The sequence below is a fragment of the Daldinia vernicosa genome (genome assembly GCF_022497035.1).
Source record: "Daldinia vernicosa strain CBS 139.73 unplaced genomic scaffold F5Y00scaffold_4, whole genome shotgun sequence".
Classification (NCBI taxonomy): Eukaryota; Fungi; Ascomycota; class Sordariomycetes; order Xylariales; family Hypoxylaceae; genus Daldinia; species Daldinia vernicosa.
Genome location: NW_025953920.1, coordinates 334860 through 360424, shown reverse-complemented (window position 1 = coordinate 360424; position 25565 = coordinate 334860). Strand labels below are relative to the sequence as shown.

The 25565-nt window shown below is 47.8% G+C and overlaps 6 protein-coding genes across 6 annotated transcripts; 4 read left to right on the top strand and 2 right to left on the bottom strand.

The window, feature by feature from the left end:
• Window positions 1–418: 418 nt before the first annotated feature.
• F5Y00DRAFT_271612 (glycoside hydrolase family 43 protein) lies at window positions 419–2056 on the top strand (the record flags this gene model as incomplete). Its single annotated transcript, XM_048012832.1, has 2 exons — window positions 419–479; window positions 519–2056. The coding sequence occupies 2 exons, from the start codon at window positions 419–421 to the stop codon at window positions 2054–2056; spliced, it is 1599 nt and encodes a 532-aa protein (XP_047869061.1).
• Window positions 2057–5087: 3031 nt separating this feature from the next.
• Window positions 5088–5561, bottom strand: F5Y00DRAFT_257784 (uncharacterized protein; the record flags this gene model as incomplete). The annotated part of the gene is made up of 1 exon (XM_048010606.1): window positions 5088–5561. The coding sequence occupies one exon, from the start codon at window positions 5559–5561 to the stop codon at window positions 5088–5090; it is 474 nt and encodes a 157-aa protein (XP_047869060.1).
• Window positions 5562–7611: 2050 nt separating this feature from the next.
• On the top strand, window positions 7612–10060 carry F5Y00DRAFT_225516 (SIR2-like domain-containing protein). The gene is made up of 7 exons (XM_048006181.1): window positions 7612–7883; window positions 8055–8121; window positions 8148–8149; window positions 8472–8697; window positions 8749–8937; window positions 9010–9703; window positions 9770–10060. Exons 1-7 carry the CDS (start codon window positions 7704–7706, stop codon window positions 9915–9917), a joined length of 1506 nt encoding a protein of 501 aa, XP_047869059.1. The 5' UTR covers window positions 7612–7703; the 3' UTR covers window positions 9918–10060.
• Window positions 10061–10592: 532 nt separating this feature from the next.
• On the top strand, window positions 10593–13419 carry F5Y00DRAFT_132717 (uncharacterized protein). Its single transcript, XM_048004234.1, has one exon. It carries the CDS (start codon window positions 10948–10950, stop codon window positions 13117–13119), a length of 2172 nt encoding a protein of 723 aa, XP_047869058.1. The 5' UTR covers window positions 10593–10947; the 3' UTR covers window positions 13120–13419.
• Window positions 13420–13831: 412 nt separating this feature from the next.
• F5Y00DRAFT_257781 (uncharacterized protein) lies at window positions 13832–16525 on the bottom strand (the record flags this gene model as incomplete). The annotated part of the gene is made up of 5 exons (XM_048010605.1): window positions 13832–14263; window positions 14353–14634; window positions 14710–15284; window positions 15487–15939; window positions 16042–16525. The coding sequence occupies 5 exons, from the start codon at window positions 16523–16525 to the stop codon at window positions 13832–13834; spliced, it is 2226 nt and encodes a 741-aa protein (XP_047869057.1).
• Window positions 16526–19520: 2995 nt separating this feature from the next.
• Window positions 19521–25341, top strand: F5Y00DRAFT_132695 (phospholipase D). Its single transcript, XM_048004233.1, has 2 exons — window positions 19521–25089; window positions 25161–25341. The coding sequence occupies exons 1-2, from the start codon at window positions 19637–19639 to the stop codon at window positions 25165–25167; spliced, it is 5460 nt and encodes a 1819-aa protein (XP_047869056.1). The 5' UTR covers window positions 19521–19636; the 3' UTR covers window positions 25168–25341.
• The last annotated feature ends 224 nt before the right edge of the window (window positions 25342–25565 follow it).

Sequence of the window (25565 nt, the reverse complement as noted above, 5' to 3'; positions counted from 1 at the left end):
TATGTCCATAGCCAGTTGAAAAATTGACCCAGTAAAGTCTCTGGATCTACTCTCTAACAAGAGGACATCCAAGGACATTCTAACATCCCCGTAATTATTGCTTAGTTAATTGCTTAGTTGGGAGGCTATATAGCAGTTGCTAGCATTGGAGAACTAATCGCATTGCGACCTCGGTAGAACATCCTCCTTTAGCAGAGAGTTGCATTGAAAAATGCGTCGTACGGTTTAGTACAAACATGCCACAACAACGATTGAGAGGAATATAAAAGTAGCACCTCCCAGAGAAAATATAGAGGTCTAATCAATAAATAATCTTAATAAATATGCATTGTCAAGAAATTATTATTATTTATCCCTTTTGAGCCCATGAGATACCTATCCTCTTAGTGTATGAAGGACATCTAACTAGATGATCAATATGAAGATGAGAGACGCCCTCATATTATATAGCTTGTTACAAGCTAGTCTAGCATGGACAAGTGTTTCTCCGTCTTTGAGCGAGCTGGATACCATACCAGCTACCGAGCCTTTACTACCGAAACGAGCAGACTCTTTCCAGAATCCAGTGGTATATGAAGACTTCGCCGATAATGACGTCTCTATTGGTCCAGACGGATTATACTACTTCTCCGCCTCCAATATGCATTACAGTCCAGGCGCTCCCATCTTAAGATCTGGTGACCTCATCAACTGGGAACTTATCGGTCACTCCGTGCCCAGTCTCGATTTCGGCGAGAAGTATAATCTGACGAATGGCCATGCATATAGAGGTGGAACATGGGCGTCCACGATGCGGTTTCGCGAGAGTACCGGGCTTTGGTACTGGATCGGCTGCGTCGACTTCTGGTATACTTACATTTATACCGCCGAGGACGTCACTGGGCCATGGACCCGCGCGGCTGTGCTTCCAGGCGGCACATGCTACTATGACTGCGGCCTCCTTATCGATGACGACGATACTATGTATGTCGTATACGGCTCCACTGATGTGTCTATAGCCCGGCTATCTGAAGATGGACTCAGCCAGGTAGAGACCAAACACATCTTCAGTGCCTCTGATGTAGGGAAAGATGGAATCGAAGGAAATCGCATGTACAAAAAGGATGGGCTCTACTACATCCTTGACGACCATCCAGGCGATATTACCTATATATGGAAATCCGAAAGCCCCTGGGGACCCTATGAGAGCAAAATACTAGTCAATGGTGTTAAATCTCCAGTGCCCAATGGCGGAGCTCCGCATCAAGGAAGTCTCATCCAGGCGTCAACAGGTGACTGGTACTACATGTCTTTCACATGGGCATATCCAAATGGCCGTATACCTGTTCTGGCTCCAATAAAGTGGGGAGATGATGGCTTCCCCCTTTTTGTTGCCGACGAGTCTGGTGGATGGGGTTCATCTTATCCAGCACCACTTCCTGTCAAAGCCGTCCAAAAATGGACTCGTACTGACACTTTCGATGGCAATACCTTAGGCCCAGACTGGGAATGGAATCACAATCCTGATGAGACAAAGTACAAGGCTGGCAATGGCGGAGTGACTTTATCTACTGCGACCGTAACGGACGACTTGTACGCAGCACGCAACACCCTAACCCATCGCATTCATGGAGAGTTCCCCGTCGGTACTCTTCAAGTTGATTTTACTAATATGGCCGACGGTGACCGATTTGGCCTTGCAGCTTTCCGGGATCGCACTGCTTATATCGGTATCCATCGTGATGGGTCCAAGTACACATTATCCGTCGTGCACAACATCACACAAGAAGAATCTGCATGGAATACGACCCGTCTCGGCGACGTAGTAGCAACAACAGCAGATACCCCTCAAGATAAGACAATTTGGCTTCGGGCGTCGCTGGACGCTCGAGCGAGCGGTAGTTACGCGGCCAATTTTTCATACAGTACAGACGGGCAAAAGTTCACCCAGTTAGGGGAACCTTACACGATGTATACTAACTGGGCATATTTCATGGGCTATCGCTTTGGCATTTTTAACTATGCCACCAAGAAGCTAGGTGGCTCGATCAGAGCTTTGTCTTTTACAAGTGCATAAAGCCACGAATTCGAAAAAGGGAAATCTCATAAATCCCCGAGTTCCCAAATTTTATAATTTAGGTACCTACCTAGGTAACTACCTAGGTAGTAATCACGCTCAAATCCTTTTGTTTGGGGAGCCTTAACCTGATCGAGATGCTAGTCGTAATAAGAAAGTTAGGCCCGGCATGCTATAAGGCAGGTCACTCTTGAAATCTTCAAGACTACACTTCTAGGGATGGCGTAAAACATAGGAAAATCTCAGGCTATTGTGTCGTCCCATAGGGGTAAGTGACCTCTTGTATTTAACCCCTGAGCTACTAAGGCGCCTGGGCCAAAGGACATCTAGCTTTGTTGATATCCTGCCTCAATACCCTCATGTAGTAACTAAGTCATGCCCCTACTTCCTCTTTGCATCTTCACACCGTTCAACAAATAGCGTCGGCGACTCCACCACCAGAGCAACCCAGTTTATAGACATATACACCACCCAGTTTTTTGACCTCTCGCATGCTAATTCAATTCTCTTGTCCTTCACTCCATCGATTGCCACAGTCGATTAGGTAGACTCGCCCCCGGGGAGAAGCAACAATGTTTGCTACTATCCAGTAAAGGGATCAGGATCTACATCTATATCTTATCAATGGCGAGGAAAACTTGCCTAGGAATGCCACCAGATAATTGACCTTGCGTAACCTATTGCCGACCATATATAGTGGGATGCTGGAGTTGGCTGATAAAACGGCATCATGATCGCTATCGCTTGGATTCTCGGGGGAGGGGTAGATTGGTAATATAGCAATGGCGGTGCAAGGACGAAACATATTAGCCTAATCAACATAGACGAAGTTCGTTGCGACTTACCTGAGAACCAGATTGATTTCAAGTTAAACTTGACTACCATCTGTTATTGTCAAAATTAAAGATGAGAGATCTAAAACAAAAGACACTGTCAGTATAGCTGTGGGCTCCCGTAACTAACTTAGAGTTCCTCGGGAAATAACGAAGTTATTTCCTTGCTTCCTGGTCCACCTCGTGATAGTTATGAACGTTGGACGGCTATGCTCTAGCTAACTTCCTTAGAGGGTGCGGATCTATGCTGATGAATTATATTAGTATAGCGCTGGTCTGGTTCACTTTGAGTTCCAGGTGGAAGGAGTCCGTGAATTAGTTATAAATAACTCACCGACTAGATCGCCAAAACATGTATCATGATTCGACAAGAGTCTCGACTGAAGAAAGAAAGGGAATAGAAGAGAAAAAGAGAGAAGTATAACAAACCCAGGCCCAAAAAATTAATCCCAGGCCCGGCCCGCCACCCAACCTCGAATCCTACACTGTACTTCAGTAACGCTGATTCTAGGTATTCGCCAATAGTAACCTAGGTGTTAGGAGCGGTAGCCACCTAGATCGGTATTGTTTGCACACTATACATAAATACTGCCAAGCAAAACCGCCAGCTTCCGAAGAAGTCTGATGGTAGTACCAACAGAAATGATGTAGTAGAGATTCACGACATACCCTTCCTCAGCTACCTGTGCATCAAATCCATCCACAATGCTATAGCGCCGGGACATGGCCACCGCTCCCTCACAAAGGTAGCCGACAATTGCGAACACAAGGGTCCACAATATAACGGTACCGAGTGATTCCACGATGCCAGGACCAGGTTGCGCTCGTAACAAAGTGTAAATGTATCTGATACCCCAAGAGGCCAAAGACATCAGGCTACTGAAGTAGAGGAACGCGATAGGGAGGATGTACCAGGGCCTCCTGCGCCGCTGGGGAGAAGTATAGTATACTAGAGGTAGAGTAGAGTCCATAACGCTTTTTAGGATCCGCAAGGAAAAAAATAAGAGAAAAGGAAGATTAGAATCAACCAATCTGGAAATGTATTAATCCAATTGAACGGGAGGGCTTCAGGTGACCTTTCTTTCCTATATACTGTATCCACCTTCCCGGCGTTTATATCAGGCGATACGCTGGCTCTGTGCCTGTACTCCAGTCGGCCCTCACGCCATTGCTGCGTTATGGGTGTTTGAGTGTAAGTTACCTCATTAGACTGCCTAGTTTGCACGCCTACTAAACGTTAATAAATTCATCGTCATCATCATCTCCTTCCTAGCGAAGGGGGCTTTAAGCATAATGGAGAAACTACAATAAACACGAACACCCAATACCCGTATATATAAGGTAAGAACCAAGACTTACTCACTGAGCTAAAGAAGTTACCACAGAGTGATAAAAGTGTAGTTCCAGGAAAGTGTACTTCCAGGAAAGTGTAGTTCTAGGAAAGTGTAGTTCTAGGAAAGTGAAAACTAGGTACCTACAGAGAGCCAGTAAGTATTCAGATCGACCGTTCCTGCTTCTGGCGGGTGTCATTATCAAGACTATATCACGAGGTAGAATTAAACAGTATGGAAACAACTTCGTTGTTCCACGAGGAACTCTAAACCTAAATAGCGAGCCCACGGCTCGTATACATAGAAACATGTTCTTTATTCTAGATGTCTTGTCTCGAATCCCGACGGACTATCACCGATGATGATGAGGAGAACATTTACGTCTATTAATGGCTATAGCTACCTAGGTAGCTACGACAAGCGCATCAATGGCGCTTTTAGGCGTCTAGAGTACCTATGTCCTTCAAGGGGAGACAGAGCTGGAGTTTCGCCTGCCATAAGAGACCCTCCACTTCCTATCCCCAGCCCCTACCTGCCTATTATTACTCTAGCTAGTTAGCGCCGACGCCAGGTAGCCGACTTTGATCAGGGAAAACCCGTCAAACACGCCTTTTATAACGGAGATAGAACCACCCTCAGCGCTGAGTCGGACCATTTCAGTTAACCACAGTAGAAGACTATCACCGAGGAGGATTATGAGGATCATATAAGGTGTATTATGACTAAAAGGAACGACCTAGAAACCTGTGATAGCGATATCCACATAAAAACGTTGCGTACTAGGTAGTAGGTAGGTAGCTGAGCAGCTATTCATAGGTACCTACCTATGAATAGCTGCTCGCCGGCTACATACCTAATGTAGGTACATTAGGTATGTAGCCGGCGAGCTTCCGACGTAGTGGTGGATTCTCTCTTCTCCTCTATCGGGTCGCCATGTGCATCGATGCCAAAAACCGTCGATATATGCTGAATATAGGCACAGAGCATGAACATATAGAGAATAAGTACAGGAAATTTGAATTTTTGATCGTCCCTCGTCAATAGCTTCATCAGAAGCCACCAGGCGTATGCAAGCGCTTCCATTCCGCAACCGAGCCCAAAGATCAAACCCCAGGCCCCGGCCCATATTTTTCCCGTGACCAGTGGTGATGACATGCCTGGAAGTGGGATCATAGGAAGCATCAATAGACCGCTCAAGGCCCCGCTGATAGTGAAAAATAAAATCGGCGGGATCCAAATAGACATTTCCAAAGTAGCGGGATAAGTAGCGGGTTTTGGTGGCTTGACCTCAACTGCAGACTCCTTCTTGGGTAATAGCGGTGTAGTTTCCGACGATGCCATTATTCATAGGGTGGTTGCGAACCTGATTGTTGGTTTAGATGCGTATTATAGTGTTAGGCAACTGATTCGTAGTAAGGTGGCCTATTGAGAGTAGGTTTCTTGTAGGTAGGTCGGATATTAGTGGTGGTGTTGATTTGTAGGGGGAAGGGGAGGGGGAAAGGGTTGCTTTAAATACCAAACACCTGGGATTATAGAGTTTCTACTAAGTATCATACTTTAGGAGATACCTGCTTAAAGTTACGAAGTACATGGTGCCTGGCCCCCTTTTTTCGCCTATCCCCTTCCCTTGACTGGCATAAAACAGCAAAAACTTTATATTCGGTAAAGTACGTAAAGTTCAACGCAACCAGTCTATATCCTTTAGCCAATCTTGTGTCTTATGCCAGTCAAGGAGATACATGACCTGCGTTAGGTACGTGCATACCTCCTATAAGTTACGATATCTACATGTAGGTGCATCTAGCCGAGTTGTAAGTAGTACGCTCCCGCATGTACAAAGTCACATCGCTACAAAGAGCCTATTAAATGAATCTATCCAAGCTGTGCCTGATGATTGGTCAGTAAGCTCCTAAATGATGTCGCCGGCCGGTATAAATAGGAGCACATAAATAGTTTTTACTAGGTACAGCAAAGTTAAACCGCACACTGACCATAAAACCTTGCTCCATGTTTGACAACGAAATCTTTAAATGAAATTTTATTCATATAGGTATTGCTGGTATAACATGAATTAAAGATGAAGCTATCATGCCAGGGCTCGGCCTTCAGTTGGACCTTTTTTCATTTTCGTTTTATCTCTATTATAGAGTACAGTGAGGTAAATGTAGAATAAATTATAGAACGAAACAACACATGGAATCGTTTACTAAACCACCTACATATATATCTACCCCATTAGGCACCTGGGAGGTATGTACATAAGGTAAGGTCCTTGTAGCTTGTGTAACGCCCGTTTCCGGTGACTTTCTCTTTCACTTTACATAATCAATTTTCATGTAGAACCGTTTTCATTTTCCTGGATTGTAAATCAAGTATATTACCTGTATTCTTTGTTGGGTATATGGTTTAAGCAGCTTATGTTAAACGTAGTTCAATAGCCTATTGTTGCCCCCCAATCGTAGAACTCGAAGAATAAACGTAGAAAATACACACATATTTACGAGAACACTAAAAGTAAAACATCTACATTATGGCGAGCCCAATACAGACGGGAGTACCGGGGCCTGTGGGACCAAGTATACCGCAGCAGCAACCGATAGGAACACCCACAACACCAGGAACACCAACAACACCAGGAACGCCCACAACACCCAAAACACCAACCACAGAGCCAGCACCGACACCGGCACCAGCTCCAGCATCAGCTCCAGCTCCAGCATCGGCTCCAGCTCCAGCATCGGCTCCAGCTCCAACACCAGCACCTCAACCAGCACCTCAACCAGCACCGCAACCAGCACCTCAGCCGGCACCTCAGCCAGCACCTCAGCCAGCACCTCAGCCAGCACCTCAGCCATCGCCACAGCAAGGCCAGACTACAAATCCCGTCGATCCTGATCAACTTGAGAAGGAAAAAGAAGCCAACAGAAGGCAAGCAGAAGCTATACAGAAACTCCAAAAGGAATTAAAAGCTGGGAAGTTGGTAATATGCGTAGGATCTGGAGTAACGCTACACGCAGTCCCTAGCACCGAAAGAAGACGTATGGGAGTATGTAACCTAAATTTCTTTTTTTCACAGAGTGTCATAATTGCGACTGGGATTTGACTAGAGATTCCCGGGGTGCATAACGCAAAAATCTTATCCAACGTCATAAAAATTTCTCTTCTAAAAGAAAGGTCTAACTTTTGTCGTCTTCTACATAGTGGGGTGGTCTAGTCGAGAACGGGTTTCAATATGTCGAAGACCAAGCTCGGCAAATCGCCGATGGACATAGACGCGACATCGAACGAGCGAGAGAATTACTCAGCCTCCCGGATCGGACGATGCAGGACCAATTTGAAGCTATAAACAGGCTGGAGGGACTTTTTAATAAGCGCCCCGACCTTTTTGCGGGTTGGTTAAAACATCAATTCCACTCTTTATACGACCTCACCGTCGACAGAAGTATTCTTGACAGCCTAAGACAACTTCACCGGCATGGTGCGATGCTGTTGACTACTAATTACGATGACCTGCTTGAAAAGCATTGCGGGATTCCTTCTGTCGGGAGGTCCGACGAACATGAGCTAGTGTCATTCCAACGAAAGTCTTTTGATGGCATTTTCCATCCTCATGGTCACTGGAGGGATCCCGAAAACATCGTTTTGTCCGCACGAGATTATCACGGTACGTTAGATCTGTCCCAGACGTTGGTTTCCCAGAGTGCTATGAATAATTTTCTGGGTAGAGTACCAAGTTAACATATTATAGTAAGTTAAATAAACCATTACTCCCTCTTGACGATATCCTATAGATCAGGTTTTGGAAGCTGACAGGCCGTTTTCTTATCCCATTAGGACGTGGTCCAAGACGAAAGAGTCCAGGAGGCTTTGATGCATATAGGTTCTACTAAAACTATTTTGTGGTACGTTGAATAAACAACTAATTGATCCTTTACCTAGTAATTCATCCACATCGACTAACATCTAGTAGTAAGCAGGATTGCGTTATTGTTCCCTCCAAGTAATATTCCTTAGGAAAGTTGAAACTAACTAGCATGGCTTTTCTTGTTCGTGTAGTCGGGTATGTATGAGTAACCCCGGGATTTCTAATATCGTGTCTCCCTTTTCTTTTCTCTAAGTCCATCTACAGCAGCTAACATATGGCAGTAAGTAGAATGATCATTACACCCACAAATTGTCTCCAGCCTTTGTCTGGATGATATAGTTGTGCAAGAAAACCTGGAGGCTAACATGGCATGTTTTATCCGCGTAGTTGGAGCAGGCGGAGGTTTGGATGACCCTAATTGGGGCCAACTTTTGCGTTGGGTCGGAGAGAAATACGAAAAGAGAGGGCCCGTCCATTATGTGCTGTTTCCAAAAACCGTGGGAAACGAAATACCTCACATGCCATTGAATCATCTTACGTGCGAGACTCGCGATGATATTGCCCTCTGGCTGAAGGGCTTACTGGAGCCGAGTGCGCGGCGCGAGGGTACCAGTGAGTACTTTGAGAAGACAAACTTGAGATAAATCTAACTTAGACTTGAAGTACACGAGAATCTAGAAAACGTCGAGCGGGTTAACATCCACCGTTGGCTTTCTCCTCTCGACCAATCCCAGTTTCTTAACGACAACTCTGATATCCCGGACAAGATAACCCCATTTCACCAATCAGTCACAAACCTCCCGAGTTTTTGGGAGACGGAGGGTTCTTCGTATGTGTGGTTGACAGGTAACGGTATGTCTTGGCACCTAGGTAGTTTTGTTGTGTTCTCTCTGAATCGGTGTTACTAATCGTATACATTAACAGGTGGATTTGGCAAGACAATATTCTGCACCTCGGTCATAGATAGTACAAGACAGAACTGTCGTTTAGAGACCGCTGGCCGGTCCCGAGACTCTCTCGCCTACTTCTTCTGCGCTACACATGATGTGTTTGAGAAAGACTCGACACCCGTCTACCACGATTTCGGCGCGTTTTGTCGTACAGTTATTGATCAACTCTGCCCACCCAAGACCGTATACCCAGCCCTTCGGGATTTATATATTGCGTGTACCGAATATCATCCTGCAAGGCATCCTACCAATTCGGAACTTCGGGACGTCCTCCTGAGAATCATAGGCGATCTGGGCCGCGAAAAATCCCGTGTGCCAGACGAGCCAGTCCAACCGGGTGAGACGTACCTAGTGATTGATGGGTTCGACAAACTTCCGAGAAACAGGCAAAGCCCATTCCTAGAGCTCGTCAAAGAAATAAGAGCGCGCAAATTCGAGCATTTTCACTTACTCGTATCCAGTCGGGACACGCCAAGGATTAGAAATCCCATAAGACACTGGGGGGAGTGGAACGAGATAACCTGCAATCATAAAACCGTGGGGGGGATTATACGGGGTTATGTTACCAGAAGCATTTATAACGACCCGCACTTCTACGACTTATCTCGATCAGCTCGTGAACCACTAGCATTGTGGTTGATCGACGAACTGACTAAAAGTGGACACTCGTAAGTTATGCTCGAACCTCTGACTATTGCCTCGATTAAGTCGTTCTAATCAGCCACCCGATATAGATTCTGGTGGGTCTACTGGAAGTTACAAGACTTAAAGGATTTGGACTTTCTGGACAGAAAGTCGATAAAGAGGATCTTGAATGATGAAGATGATGTTTCTGAAGAGCCAAAGGAACGGCCAGCTCGAAGACGTAGAATATCGAAGTAGACTCAAGTAATCCATCACGGTAGAGAGAGCATTTATTTTATGTTGTGGGGAGGATATAAGAGGATATTGGGTGATATATACCTGAGTATGGAAAGATGGGTATCATTGAGGATTAGTCAGTAGGAAAGGTAATATATATTTTGGATATTTTTTAGAAAAAAAAAAAAAACCAAACAAAAAGCTTATTAGCTTGGTCTATTAGGCCTTGATGGATAGCAAAAAAATGATGCGCGACACTGGCCCGATTCGAACGGGCGCCTCCGAAGAGATGTGATTTCGAGTCACACGCGTTAGACCACTCTGAGAGAGAGAATTAGAATATTGTCTTAATTTTTGAAGCCATGGAAGAACTTACCCGCCACAGTGCCATTTGTTGGTCTCGATGCATGTTTCATTGGACCGTTAAATTTTCCTATGTATGAAATAAACAGTCTAGATTAGTGGTATGGATACATGATATGGATACACGATATGGATACGCAATGCATGACACTAAACATCTAGGTACCTACCAAAGGTTAGGAGATGAGTTGAAATTTATTTTATTTGACTAGAGAAAAAGGGGGTATACTAGTTGCATGTTGGCAATGTTACACAACATGACCTCCTACACGAGGGGCTTGGAACTCCTGAGGGACACAGCAGATGAACAGGACCTTCCTCCTTATCAGGTGTTCTTTATCTCTCATCTTATTAGGTACCTCACGTGGTACAGGGGATGACGCTAAGCCCTAAATTGAGCGATAGTGCAGGGATTACGTATGTGGATGCCCTGACGCACAGGTACTTACGTTACCGTTTCTCCGTCAACCAGAAATGAACAAACATTTTAATCAATTAAATTGGGCACAACTTAAAGAAACCAATTTCCGGCATCCTCCGCCCTCCTCCGCTCTTGAGAGCTATGCTATGCGTTAAACTGTAGATTCAAGATACATCTAGAGTAACTTAGGTACTCATCTCCATTATTCCTTCACAATCCTCTGAACTGTCTTCACAGCATCTACAAGCGCTTTTTTCTTGAGCCTGGATGGCTTCACCGCTTTGTCTTTCTAGTACCGGTGTGCTGAATTTTACAACGCCTCCAACTAACCGTCAAGTTAATATATACAACAACAGCTCGCATACCCCCAAGATGAGTAGCGAACACGTCGCTAGCGATACTGGCGATACTGGCGGCTCGAGTCCTGTCCTCGCATCCCAGGCGCACGAGGAAAAAGATAAGGTCGGCCAAAACCATGAAAACTTTTCACCTTCCAAGTCGCGCCATTCTAGAATATTGTCCGGCACGGAACTGTCCCCTTTGAAGATTTTAATTACAAAAGAGAACGCTGCTGAGGAGGCATCCCCTACACCCAGAAAGTTGGCGGCTACTAAGAGCCCAAGAAAGATATCTCCCGAGAAACGTTTCCCAGTTAAAATCAATAGCAGCCCCTCCCCAACTCCGGAGACCCAGAAACACCAAGTTAAGGAGCATAATCTATCCATTGATGAAGCGCTTCTTCGAAATGATGGCTTAGCAACTGCTATCAAGATCTTTGAAGACGATGATACGACGCTTGATGATGGCGAAGATGACGAAGCCGACACCACGTCTACGTCAATTGGCGATCAACCAGTCGGCAATGAATCCTTGGGTCCAGACGATACCATGATCAGCACACTAAGTAATTTCTCTGCGGTGCCAAACATGACTATGTTCGCAAGAATTGGACATAGTCCTACCAAGTTCGCCAACACGGGCTCTACTCCCGTCGCCACGCGGAGTAAACCAGAACCATCGCCTTTGAGGACTCCGCGGCCTCCTACGATGCACGAATCCGGAAACACCACCAATCTCCTCATGGACTTTACAGAACAGATAGGTGGCTTTTCGTCCAGATATGTACAACAGACACCGAATCGGAGTCAATCATTCGATAGAAATCCGAGGCATTCTATTGCCGCAACGCCTCAGCGCCAACAGTCTAACCTGCTCGACTTCGATATCCCACCTCTTCCCACGCCCCGTAGTATACCCACCGTAACACCCAGAGAATTGGAATCGCTCAAGTCGGGATTCCTCTCCGAAATTAGTAGCCTTAAGGCTTCCCTTAGCGGTAAAGAAGCCGAAGTTTTGGCTCTCAAGACGGCGGTGGGTGATGCTGAAAAACGCGTGGGCGAGAGCATGGAACAGGTTCGCGAAGAAAGAGCTATGAAGGAAGCGATGGCCGAGGAAAGGGAGAATTGGGAGGCACGCAGCCGGGAGATGGAGACCGTACTCCGCAAAGTTAAAGAAGAAATCGTAATGAGCCAGCGAGAGCGCGAGGAACTCGAGTCCAAGTTAGATGAGAGTGAGAAGCGACGCGAGGCTGCCGAGATTATGGCGCAGGAGGCAGAGAGTAAAATGGCAGGCATGCGCGCTGGCAAGGCCACTTCAGAAGCGGAGAGTGGTAACAAGTCTCCCGATAAGACTAAGAGCGCCGGATCTCGCGAGGTCGAAATTGCCGTGGAGCGTGTGGCTCGTGAATTACACGTGCTTTACAAAAGCAAGCATGAGGCTAAGGTTGCGGCCTTGAAGAAGAGCTACGAGAACCGCTGGGAGAAGAAGGTTCATGAGCTCGAGTCTAGAATCGAGGGGCTTGCCGAGGAGAATGAGAAACTAAGACTCAACCAGGACGTCACCATGACCAGGGTCGATCCCGATCAAACCCTCGCAGACGAGGAACGCAAGGTCCAGGCTATCAGGGATTCAGCGCAGATCAAGGAAATGGGCGCCGAGATCGAGAAACTCGAAGCTGTCATCGACAGCATTAAGATGGATAACCATGAGCTTCGCCAGCTCCTCGAAAAGGAGCGCGTCGAGAAGGGCGAGCTTGTCATCTTAGCCGAGGAACTGATGTCGATGCAGAGTTTTGTCCAGACGGAACAACCGCCGCCGCCGCCACGGCCGTCGCAGCCGCCACCGCCGACAGTTACCAAGACTCCGCACACTCGCCCTGAGAGTTTCCGCAACAGCATCGGCAGCCGGCCGTCGGGTCTCAGAGCTCCCGGTTCGGTAAAGAAACCGACAGATAGTAGGATTGGCGGCATTGCTCATGACCGGAGTAGGAATGGCGGATCTCAGGGGGGTCTGCCACGCCCCGGTAGTGGCACGGCTATGCGGAGCGGCATCATGAGTTCTATTGAGAAGATGGGTAACTATCGGGGTCGAGGCGAGTAGGTATGAATGATGAGAGTTGGTAGCCCCGGTTGGTGACGAGTCATGATTAGGTGTTACAGGTTCTGATGCCGATATGATGAGGTTATTGTAATGATTATTCTCCCATTGGAACTTATCGGAGTTTAGGCCTGGATTAAGAGCCCCTTCTGAATTGCAGAACTACCTATATTAAAGCTAGGTCGTCCTTGCTTTTGTATAACGCGTCATGAGTCTTATGAATACCTACCTCGGTATATACTCAATCTGCCATAGTGTCAATAGCCTGAGGAGAGATCGCCCAATTGATACCCCCCAATTTATTCACATCTCTTTACTCTACACAATATCTAGCGAGAGATAACTACTCCATTCCTTTGCAATACTATCTCTTCACTGTTGTTTATTCGTAGTAGTACCGCCCAACCAATGCCACAACATCTTTGGCACGAAATCAGCGTCTAAGACGTTTGGACACAGGCGGAGAGCACTACTATCACAACAAGCCTTCTGTATATCAAATTCCAACCCAGGACCTAAGCCAACACCCAAGCCGCTATACGTGTCTTCGTAGTACCTAGTCAGCGAGCTTAACAGCAGGCAGTTTTACTTCGGCAGCCGGCCCTAGATCCGCAGCTCGAGAGCGCAACCTCGCGAGCCACTCACCGAGATCAACATCCTCGAACTGCAAACCCGCATTCCGCAATGCCGGCAAGAAACCTTCGTTCCAGGAGAACTAATGCGGTGGTTTAATATTATAGAATGCCGGTTCGTTCGTGTTGGCATTGAGCTTCTCGGCAAGCTGCAGACACGTTCGAGCCACCGTGTCCACCGGCATCCAATCACAAATGTCGTGATCCCCCTCGAGACGAGGTAGCGCATGGACCTCTGTCGCACTACGGACTAGGATCGGGATAGCCTCTTTATCGTTCCAGATTCCGTTGACAGTGTCGGCTGAGATTTGGCCTGTGCGTAAGACACCAACCGCACCCCCGCACGCTGCGGCAGCCGCACAGATACGCTCACCTATAAGCTTTGAACGCGCGTACCCCGTCGGTGCTGCGAAGCTGGGAGATGACAAGGGCCCCTCGGGTACGTTGGCGGGCGTGGGCATTTGGAACGCGGTCGAGATGAGATACTGCTTGCGAATGGGAGACGCGCAGGACTGCTAAATGGAACTCTTAATGACTATTCTAGGAGATTGTGCAGTCCAGCTATGTGAGGGATCATGCTCGTGAGAGACACGTTGAAGTTTACGGGCCATGCTGCGTGGATGATAAGAGTAGCCGACTGCTGCAGGTTTAAGTAGCTTTCTGGCGAGAGACCGAGATCTGGAGCGCCCAGGTTGTTTGTTGTCAGAGCTGTCGGTTTCTTATCATCGCTCACGCGTGTATCAAGTTTCCGGATCTTCATGGACTCGTTGATACGAGCCAAGGCGTCGTTATCCCGTACAAGGCAAATAACACGCTCTACCTTAGGGTCGTCGAGGAGTTGCTTGAGTAAATGCGCGCCGAGGCCGCCGGTCGCACCCGTAAGAATCTATATCCATCTGTTATTCACAAACACCAAGGGAAAGGAGGGGAGAAAGGAAAGGGGTTCATGGGAAGGGCTTACCACAACATCTCTTTCGGGTGCCGGTAGACTCCCTGGCGACCACATTTGAAATTTACTATAGTCGGTAATAATCTTCTGCATCTTGACTATTTCATCATCGTCACTTGGACGTGCATTCTCAAGCTCCTCGCCAGCGCGCATTGCATAGAGGAGCCGGGCAAGCCTTGCTACAGATCCTGCATCGTAGACGACATTAGTACGTAGCGAATGTCCGCCAAGATCGAGGGCCCGTTGCAATAATCTGCGTATCTGGGCAGCACGTAGACTATCTACTCCCGCGCCGAGGAGATCGGTTTCGATGTCCGGCACTTTGATGCCCGCTTGCTCGCGGATGAGTCTCAGTATGAACTGTTCGAGTTGCCCAATATCTAGCGCCAGGTTTTTGCGATCCCGCCCATTGGTGGTGTCCTTGTCTCCAGCGTATAAGCCCTCGATTACATTTTCGAAACGAGCGTATGCGGCAGCACGGATGATATTGTTTTTGTCGGTAACGGGGTATTCAACATCCGCAGCGAGCGGGACTGTCATGTCGGGAGTGATACGCGCAAACTCGTCGGCGATATTGTTCGCTCTGTCTACATAGGGTCGGTGTCACACGGATTATACATTGATCCGAGGTCACGTGGCCCCCACAGGGCCACACTGGGCTATAACTACCCCACGAAGCTATCCTTCAAAGGAATCTTCTTCTTCTTTTTCTTTCTTCAGGGACCTCAGGACCAATACCGTTTATTAGATCAGAAGAATATACGTATTCCAAGCCTTATTAATATGAACCTTGTGACAATCGGATGGCCTCGATAACCGCATCGTCTGATAAACCAGCGGCGGCTGTAGAGCGAAACACCAAAAGGCCAGGTACGAGGCGATCTTTACCGACCATTAGGGCATCTCGCACGAGTGGACTCTCGCGAACAGTGCCCTCCGCGCCCAATGGAAGAATCTTTTCTCCGCTCAGAAGAGTCACCCTATCATCGGCACGGCCAACGTCCTTCCAGGCCCAGTCCATAGTAGGGTGAGGGACGAAGAGGTCACCTGAGTGAAAAGAGCCAGGCGGGTCGTTCGAATTAGCAGTCATGAGCGCAGGATGAGTATTCAGGTATATAATCTCATATGTACTATCATCGAACTTTTTAAAGGCCATGTGCTCGCGCAAGTTGGCGTACGGCCGGATATAATCCCAAGAATCATCGCCGGGTCCACGATGGATGGAATCACCCGTATGGCCGACTTCAGTTATTAAGACAGGTTAGCCTAATAACATGATACGTAATTTCTTGGGGGAGGGGGGAGGGGGAATAAACAAGCCAAATATGAGACCAAGCTTTACACCCTGCTCGACTACTCGATTTCCAAGCTCGTCCGGAGTCCTAGCCCCGGCCGACGTCACAAACTTGCACCTCTTTAGGGCATCTATTCCGTCCTGTCTCTCTGCTATTAACTTCAACGTATAGTGGACCGTATGGCAAATCTCAGGCTGGACAGACTTGAGAACTGAAATTAGATTGTCTGCCGTTAACGGCAAGTGCGCATTGAACAAGTGAGCCGTCTTACGCATCCACATGGCTTGTATAGAAGTTAACAGACCATGTAGATGATACCAGGGTAAGGGATTGAATGCCTTGAGACCAGTCCCCGAGACCACAGATGCCAAAAGACTCCGATGAGATAGAAACAATAGCTTAGGGAGGCCGGTGGGCCCAGATGAATGCATCATGAGTGTGACCTGGACATGCTCCATCTCTTTGATAGGGATATCCCGCAAGAAAGGCTCCGGAGAAGCTTCGTGCTTGTCGAAATCTGCCCTAGCCAGCATTTAGACGAACGTGAAGTCTTGACGTGCCTCCCTAATGTCAGCCATAACCGAATCGATACGAGCAATCGTTCCGTGAAGTATAGTGTCGCACCCCGCTTGGCGGAGTAGATGGAGACATGCAGGCGGATTCAGGCGAATCGACAAAGTCAGGACCTTACATCCCAAGCGGAACAGGGCGAAAAATGTGACGGCGAAAGACAGATCCGAAGGCGCAAAAAGCGCTACTGTCTTTTGCGAGTTTACGTACTTCAGGGCCGGATCGTGCTAGAGCTCGACAGGCGTCGTCAACCATAGTTTGCCGAACTTGCTAGTTCTCTCTTCGACAGTTTGGGGAGATATGTTGGCCATTCTGGACCCCGAAGCACCTCGCTGCAAAGTGATGATAGAAATTGTAGGTGACAGGGGTTGTCCAGTTGATAGGAGTATCGGCGAGCTTGCTATGACTTGAGTTGAGGAAATTAGTTAGGATCTCTATAATAAAAACGAGACACGGCGAGGGTTTTATATCAGATCAGAGGTTCTCTAGCAAGCCAAACTCCTTGCTAAAATAAAGCCTTATCATAATTCTAGTAACTCCCAACCCTTTCTATTTCACCACTGCCGAAGTAAATTACTAGGAACAATATCGCCTTGCGAATGGACATGAAAGGCGTTAGAGTTGTCGACGGGTATCCTCGAGACACCGTCCTACGTACACAGGTCATCCGCATAGGGTTATTTAGCTATATCCGAAGGGTAAAATTCCCGGGTTATATCCTTATTATTGTAGGGCTACGAAGTATGACATTAATCGAAGTGGGTTCTCCACACCCGAACCCTGTGTCGTCGATAGGGCGTATGGCTCAACTACCTCCACCGTTTGGTCGAGATCGACAACGAGAGACCCAGCCCTTACGGAATAAGTTATAACGTGCGGCTGCGCTGCGTACCTATACTTGAAAGAAGCAGCCTGGCCGTGAGACTGTTGTGATAGACGAGACTACCCATCTTACAATCATCCGTACGACGTACGTATACGAATAGGACCTCCGTCGATGGTACTATTGCAACGGTCCTCGTTCTTGGTTGGAGCAAGCTTGTATACTGTAGGACAATGTGGATAATAAACTGGCAGCACCTGTTTGCTAAGCCTATGCAGCATACATACATAGGCAAACATCAACACTACCTACCGATTTACCGGCGCATATGCGGATATGGAGGAAATCTAAGTTACGCAGGCAGTTGTCTCTTGAAGGTAGGAAGCCGGTATCGTATATGGTCGAGGTCATGATACATACGCCGTCGCAGCAGCGTCTCTGCGTAAGCCGATTTCCTTCCGCTACAACTTCAACATGTAACCCAAATAGATGAAATTATCTAGCCGTGGTGTTATCACTGAGATTTCGCACATTCGCGTCCAGCGGGCGTAAGACCGAAATGCGCGAGGATGCGAGCTTCGTGCTGGCGAAGGAGAATCGTACGAGCAACTAAGTACCTAGGTAGGTATGTTGAGAATATCTACGTAGCTGTTGTGGCACCAAGAAGATATACATAAAAGGCTGGTATAATTGCCACTAATGGTGGGCTACTTTATGATTTCCTATGGCTCTCGAGGGAATCTTTCACAGATAGCTCTATATCTTTGATATAGATGCAGGTGCCCAGTTGTTAGGAAATGCTAGGTATGTTATTATCACCTATGATTCAAGAACTAGCGTGAGCAAACATAGGAACATATAATATTGTCCATAAATACTGAGATGGCTTCTTCTCTTAGGTATATATGCCTGCATGTCTCCTATGAGTTTGGCCTAATTCCTACGTGTTTTTTTCTGGAGCTTTGTGAGTTAATGGTTCGGCTATTCGAGATATCCAAAGCCTACCTATATTGTAAAGAAACGTTGTATTAGTATAATTGATGAGATATGTTTGGAGACTTGTCATTAGTTCACCGCACCCTCTTCTCCTTTAATGTTAGCTGGGGTTGTAGCATCTCTGCTACTTCTGCTAAGTGCTTTGAGCCTTACTTGAATGAGGTATATGGCTCGTATATATGTGACTTGAGCTGAGCTAAGACGTCTTAGATATTTGGTCAGTTCTTTCTTTTCACATGGAAATTAATAGTAATACTAGCCAAATAAAATTTAACCTTTATAGGAGGTAGTTAGATAATGTTGAGCTAAAATACCCGTTTAAAATATCGGTTGAACTTCAACGTAGGTATGTTCGTGTCAAGTGCAGTATAAGGTTTATTCCAACGCTATCATTGGACCGTGATACCTGACATGTAGTTACTATACTAAGTATCTAGTGATAGGGGGGAAAGCATCGGAACCAAGTGCGATGGCCGCGATGCTAATATATAGTGGTACTTCGTAATCTGGGCGGGGTGTTTGTTTACAAAGCACAAGATTCAGATTCTCATGCTAAGGAGAACTTTGACCAGAAAAGTAACTCAAACTTCTACGTTCTTGGAACTGGCTTTGATGACGTCCCACTTCCAAAATTGGGACAAGGTTAGCAGATTGTAATGAGAACCCCTAAAATGAACCTTAACTAGCCTATCGATAAGGCGCGGGAGCCCCTGTTGGTTGTAAATTCTTAGCTTGATTTAGGTAGTCCCCTCAGCTAGCTTTACCTTTTTTAGTGTAGCTCTCTAACCTAGTGGCAGGTGGGCCCCCCTGGCGTGTAGACATATGTAAGACGCAGGACCTTGGTATCATACATTATCATACATTATCGTACATTTACATTTACATTTACATTTAGAAATAGGGACAATTTGGCCCACCTGCATGCATACACTACACTACCTGCACTACCCATACCTACATGTACTTACCTACTTACATCAATATAATTCACTCTGGACAACTGCACTCCTTTTTATTCGATAGCTACCGCACATCTAATTCGAATATCCACGAGGGAATCGACACTAGCAAATCCTGTTACAGCTCGTCCGTGGGAATGTAAATACTACCTAAGGTATCTAACCCAAGTAAGAAAACGGTTAGAGCTGCAAGGGACGTCTGCATCTTCCGCTCAGTCGGAAAAGCCTAGACTGGCTTCAAGTTGCAACAGAAACGTTACGTCCTCTAGCAATTGGACACTGACCTGGCACGTAATATGTCCACTCCAGACCGAGATGACTCGGTTTCACCTATGACGGGGAATCCCCGTACCTCTTCTCCTGTACATACACGTCTTAACGCGCCGTCCTCTACATCCCCGAGCGACAATCTACCAACCGCTGCCGCATCGGTTCAAACTCTACCACTCCCTGATGCATCGCCGACGCAATCTACTTCGAGGTCAGACTCGGAACAACCAACCGACTATCTGAATGCGGGGCGGCCGCACGACAGCCTCTCCCCCTTCAATAGTTCAACACCTACTTTCCTAAGCCAAGCTGCCGCCGTACGATCCCCGTCTCCCCTCAGGAACTCCGAAGTGCAGTTACCGGACGGAGATGCTATAGCACAGGGGGAACCAACTTCACCTGGACGGCGTAGTGTACAGTTTGCTCGCACCGATGTGCTGCTTGACCCTCCACGACATGTTAGACATGGATCATGGGACGAGGAGGATGAGGATACAAAAAACAGATCCCGTAGCGAGAGATGGATTTCAAGGCTGAGGTCCACCTTGGGTAGCTCCGGTACCCTTCAGCCACCCAAGTCCCCTGGAGCTTCTGAGAACGCATCCACCCCGGCGAATACCTCTCCAGTTGTAGGCCGGTCTTATCGTGTACCGGATACTCTGGATGAAGAGGAAGGAAGCGATGCTGACGTGGAGGCGAGCGCCGACGAAGGCCAAGACAGGGATGCGCCTAAGAGCAAAAGGAAGAGGATGCGACGCCGTTTGAAGCAGTTGGAGATGTTTACTGCTCCGAGTTCTCCGCGGATTGATGATCTTGAATCACCCAGGATGGGCCGTTTGGGCACTATGGTTAGACGTTCAACGATGCCTGAGGCCGCTGAGCATCGTGGTGGGATGTCTGAGGGAGAAGGTCGCGACCACCTGATCGGTCGGCGGCCTGCCTGGACGCGTGGGAGCTCGTGGATTGGTTCCCAGCGGACTGTGCATCCCAGTGCCGATGATGCTGATCTTCCTCAGCCTCGTACACCTGGTCATCGCCGTCGCATTTCTGAGATGTTTGGAGCAGGCGGCGGAGCATCGGATGGCGAGTGGTTGGCGACACCAAGACGACCGTTCTTAAGCGCAGATCGAGCTGCAACTTTCAGTGCTCAGAGATGGAGGCAGGTGAAGCATACACTAAAAATGCTCGGCAAGAGGAGGACAGATCAGTTCGATTTCTACAAGTCTGCCGAGCTCATGGCTGAACTGCGGGCTGTGACGCCGGCTGTTGTCATCCTCGCCAGTATGCTGCAGAGAGATGAGCACGGGAACAAACGCATACCCGTCCTTCTTGAGCAGCTTAACCTACGGGTCATCGACAGTCGTCCGGAAGATAGTACCAGCGAGAGACATACTATCTTTACAATCGCCCTGGAGTATGGTAGTGGACTCAGTCGAATGAGCTGGACTGTCACCCGTAGCGTTAGAGAAATTTGGAATATTCACTGGAAATACAGATTATCTCTGAAAAACGACATCACGCTTCAGACTACGGTGAACCAACGGAACCGCCCTAAACAGCCTCGATTTCCTAGAAAGGCTTTCCCCTATTTACGCACTTACCAAAACCTTGAGGAATCCGACGACGAAGAAAGACCGCCGGGGACTAGAGCCGATGATACGGTTGCTGAAGGCACCGCAGGCGAAGGAACCGCAGCTGAAAACACAGCCAGCGACAACGATCGGCGGGTAAATTCCAGGAAGAGATCGCGCATCAACACTTTCTTACCACGCCGACAATCTACGGGACTTGGAGACAACAGGGAGTCATCGCTTGCGGGTGGTCAGAATTCGGCAGCACTAAAGAAGAAATATATCGAGAGGCAGAGGAAAACCTTGGAGAAATACCTACAAGAGATGGTCCACTGGCTCATGTTCCGTGCTGACAGTAATCGCCTCTGCAAATTCTTAGAGCTCTCTGCTCTTGGTGTGCGACTAGCTGCCGAAGGCAGTTTTCACGGAAAAGAATGCTACTTGCACATACAATCCACGAAAGGTATCGACTTTCGACGAGTGCTCAATCCGTCAAAGGTCATAGCACGGCACTCTCGAAAATGGTTCTTGGTCCGGCAGAATTACATTGCTGTCGTCGAATCGCCGGCAACTATGAATATTTATGATGTTTATCTTGTTGATCCGCTTTTCCGCGTCGTATCTAAGAAGAACAAGCTCAAACGTTTTGGGGCAAAGTTAAAGGCCGAGAAAGATAGGGGAGACGATGATAATCATCTTACTGACGAAGAATCCCATGGGAAACACCACACGCTGAAGCTATATTCTGCAGATCGAAAGATCAAGCTGTTTTCCCGTAATCAGACAGTACTTCGTCAATTTGAAGAATCTGTCCTTGATATGCTGAAGCAGACTCAATGGCACGAGTCTCACAGGTTTGACAGCTTTGCACCTGTACGGAAGGCAGCATTTGCTCAGTGGCTAGTCGACGGGCGTGATTATATGTGGAATGTTTCCCGTGCCATAAGCATGGCGCAAGATGTCATCTACATTCATGACTGGTGGTTGAGCCCCGAGTTGTATATGCGACGACCGGCGTGCATTAGCCAGAAGTGGCGTCTGGATCGGTTGCTCCAGAGGAAAGCCAGAGAAGGCGTCAAGGTATTTATCATTATCTACAGAAACGTGGAGCAAGCTATACCTATAGACTCGGAGTACACAAAATTCTCGCTCCTTAACCTCCACGATAATATCCTAGTTCTGAGATCGCCGAATCAGCTGAAAAAGAACCAATTCTTCTATGCCCACCACGAGAAGGTCTGCATCGTGGACCACGATGTGGCCTTCCTTGGAGGAATCGATCTTTGTTTCGGCCGCTGGGATAACCCGCAGCACCCAATTGCGGATGATCGACCAACCGGTATGGAGCCAGACGGGGATAGCCCCCGAGACGCAGAACATTGTCAGCTTTTCCCTGGCAAGGATTATTCGAATCCCCGTGTCCTAGACTTCTTCAAACTCAACGAACCTTATGAAGAAATGTACGATAGGAGCAAGGTACCAAGGATGCCTTGGCATGATATTGCGATGCAAGTTGTTGGCCAGCCGGCGCGTGATCTTACTCGCCATTTCGTACAACGATGGAATTACCTACGGCGTGAACGTAAACCTACTCGGCCCACCCCTTTCTTACTTCCTCCCCCCGATGCTAACCCGGTAGACCTCGAGGCTCTTGGTCTGTCTGGAACGTGCGAAGTTCAGATCCTGCGTTCGGCAGGCGATTGGTCTCTAGGCTATCCGAAAGACATAAGGGAGCACAGTATCCAATCGGCATACGTAAAGCTCATCGAGGAATCCGAGCACTTCGTCTATATGGAAAACCAATTTTTCATTACGAGTACCGAGACTATGAACACTAGGGTGGTCAACCGTATCGGGGATGCCCTGGTCGAGCGCATTATTAGAGCTCATGAGAAAGGCGAGGAATGGCGTTGTTGCATCTTAATCCCTCTCATGCCTGGTTTCCAGAATACGGTAGACCAAGCCGAGGGCAGTAGCGTTCGTTTGATCATGCAATTCCAATACCGAAGCATATGTCGAGGCCCACATTCAATTTTTGGACGTTTACAAGCCGTTGGTATAGAACCAGAAGATTATATCTCGTTCTTTAGTTTGAGGCAATGGGGCCGGATCGGTGCCCATGATCAGATCGTGACCGAGCAACTCTATATTCACGCTAAGACCATCATCGTGGATGACCGTGTTGCATTGATCGGGTCAGCAAATATCAACGAACGCTCAATGTTAGGCAACCGAGACTCTGAAGTTGCTGCTATTGTTCGAGATACAGATATGATGTGGTCGACGATGGCAGGAGAGACTTACCGGGTTGGCCGATTCGCGCACACTCTCCGTATGCGTCTGATGAGAGAGCATCTTGGACTGGACGTAGATGAGATAACAGAAGAAGAGAGGCAAGCAGAGCTCAGTGCCGAAGCCCGCTTCGAAGCCGAGATGAACCAATTGTATGGAGACGATGATGAAATTCCAGCTGCAGAGAGTTCAGAGCTCCCGGGGCCAATCAAGTACCATCGTGGGCAAAGTTTCAACCATGACGTTCCTGCAGAAGAAGGTCCTGGCTCTGCGTCTGCCTCTTCGTCGGCGTCATCTACTTCGTCTAGTTCAAGAAGCAACTCACCAGATCGTGATCCACGAGTACACGAAAATGAAGAGCATATCAAGGACGTCGAGGGTTACGGGCCGGATAACTGGAAGGCGGCGCAAGCTAAAGGAATTGATCGTGGAAATGATTCAGTTGTTATGGACGGGCATGAAGTCCTCCCTTATAGAAAAAAACACTCCAAGAGTCATAAGGCAGACGCTAAGACTAGCGGGCTGCATCCGGAGACGTCTTCTAAGGGTTCATCACAGGGTAACCTTGGTAAGGGGAATGATGAATTGCCCCCGGTCCAGTCAGACCCGTCAGCGAGGTCTCAATTACCACACCCCGTACAGCTTCCAGCATTGCCGGTCTTGGATGACACCGATATAGGCGGTCCTCCGATGAGATTAGACGATTCGGGAAAGCCTACAAATGAGCCCCTGCACCCTCTAGCTGCGGACATCATACAAGCTCGAATTGACAAGGAGTGCATGCGTGATCCTGTCAACCCTGCTTTCTGGGATGATATATGGATGAGAGTTGCCTCGAATAATACGAAACTGTATCGACGGGTTTTCCGATGTATGCCTGATAGCGAGGTAACCACGTGGAAGGAATACAACGAGTTTGAAGATTATGCGCAGCGATTTAAGGATAGCATGGTAGGACCAAGGAATGATGAGTCTGAGACGAGTCAGATGAGCCACATTGGTGGAGCAGGAGCAGGTATCGCGGCACCAGCCGCGGCACAGGCAATCCCCGGTGTCTCCGAAAAGCTTCATGATCAACACACCGAGAACAATCCCAAAGTCGTAGTTTCTAATGGGAGCACGGCTGTTTTGAACGAAAAGGTTCCAATCTCAGAGGGCAACCATTCTCCTGAAAAAGAGGGCCCTGATGCTGGGTTGGACGCAGAGAGGGTTCGTACTAAGAATTCTCTCGACACACCTTCGCCAGTACAATCCACCGGAGATACCCCATTCCCGGCGTACGAGGGCCAGGTCGATTCGACGTATCTGGAAGCCCAGGGTGAGAAGCGGGATCGACGGGCTACGTTTTCATCGGCCGAGAAATCCGCGCCAGAATCTGGCAGCACCGCTACCCCTTACAACCACAATTCGACGAGGCGCCGCCGACGAGCCACTACTAAGGGTAGCCGACGCGGGCCGACCTTCCCGTATGAGCTCATCAGCCGCGACGAAGCGGAGGAGCTGTGTGGGTTAATTCAAGGAACATTGGTGCAGTTCCCCTACGACTGGCTCGAGGCCGAGGAGAAGGATAATCATTGGCTCTATCAGGCCGACCTGTTGGCGCCCAAGGAAATATAGTACGTATTACCCATTAACCCCGTGCATCGCTCCATGATAAGAGACTTCGAGACGGCTAACGAATCAACAGTGACTAAACGACACCCTTTCCGTTCTAGACCTACAAGGGCTATTTATCTACTATAAGCTCCCCGGGTATACCAAGTGCGGAATAAGCATGGCGAAGGGCGGATAGAGGAGTTATCATCTTTTACTTGCCTACCCTATCCTATAGCTTGTAATCTGGTTGTTTCTGTGTATTAGACTAAGCGGAGGGAATTTGCCCTATCTTGCACTATTGTCTCTATTAGGATGGTTTACATACATACATACATTAGGTATCTACCTAGGTAACCTACCCAGGTATATATGCTCATAATATTGTAGTTAACACGCATGGCGAGACTGTTAGCACTCTGGCTTTGGGATGGGGATATGTATGTACCTCATATATGTAGCCGTATTTGTACATTGCATCTTGTTATGCTATTACTAG

Bases quoted from the DNA above. Each gene is read 5' to 3' on its own strand.
- F5Y00DRAFT_225516 (XM_048006181.1), top strand. From the start codon at position 7,704: ATGCTGTTGACTACTAATTACGATGACCTGCTTGAAAAGCATTGCGGG. The intron at 8,698-8,748 runs GTGAGTACTTTG...TTAGACTTGAAG, and splicing joins TGCGCGGCGCGAGGGTACCA to TACACGAGAATCTAGAAAAC. The intron at 9,704-9,769 runs GTAAGTTATGCT...CACCCGATATAG, and splicing joins CTGACTAAAAGTGGACACTC to ATTCTGGTGGGTCTACTGGA.
- F5Y00DRAFT_132717 (XM_048004234.1), top strand. From the start codon at position 10,948: ATGGCTTCACCGCTTTGTCTTTCTAGTACCGGTGTGCTGAATTTTACA.
- F5Y00DRAFT_132695 (XM_048004233.1), top strand. From the start codon at position 19,637: ATGTCCACTCCAGACCGAGATGACTCGGTTTCACCTATGACGGGGAAT.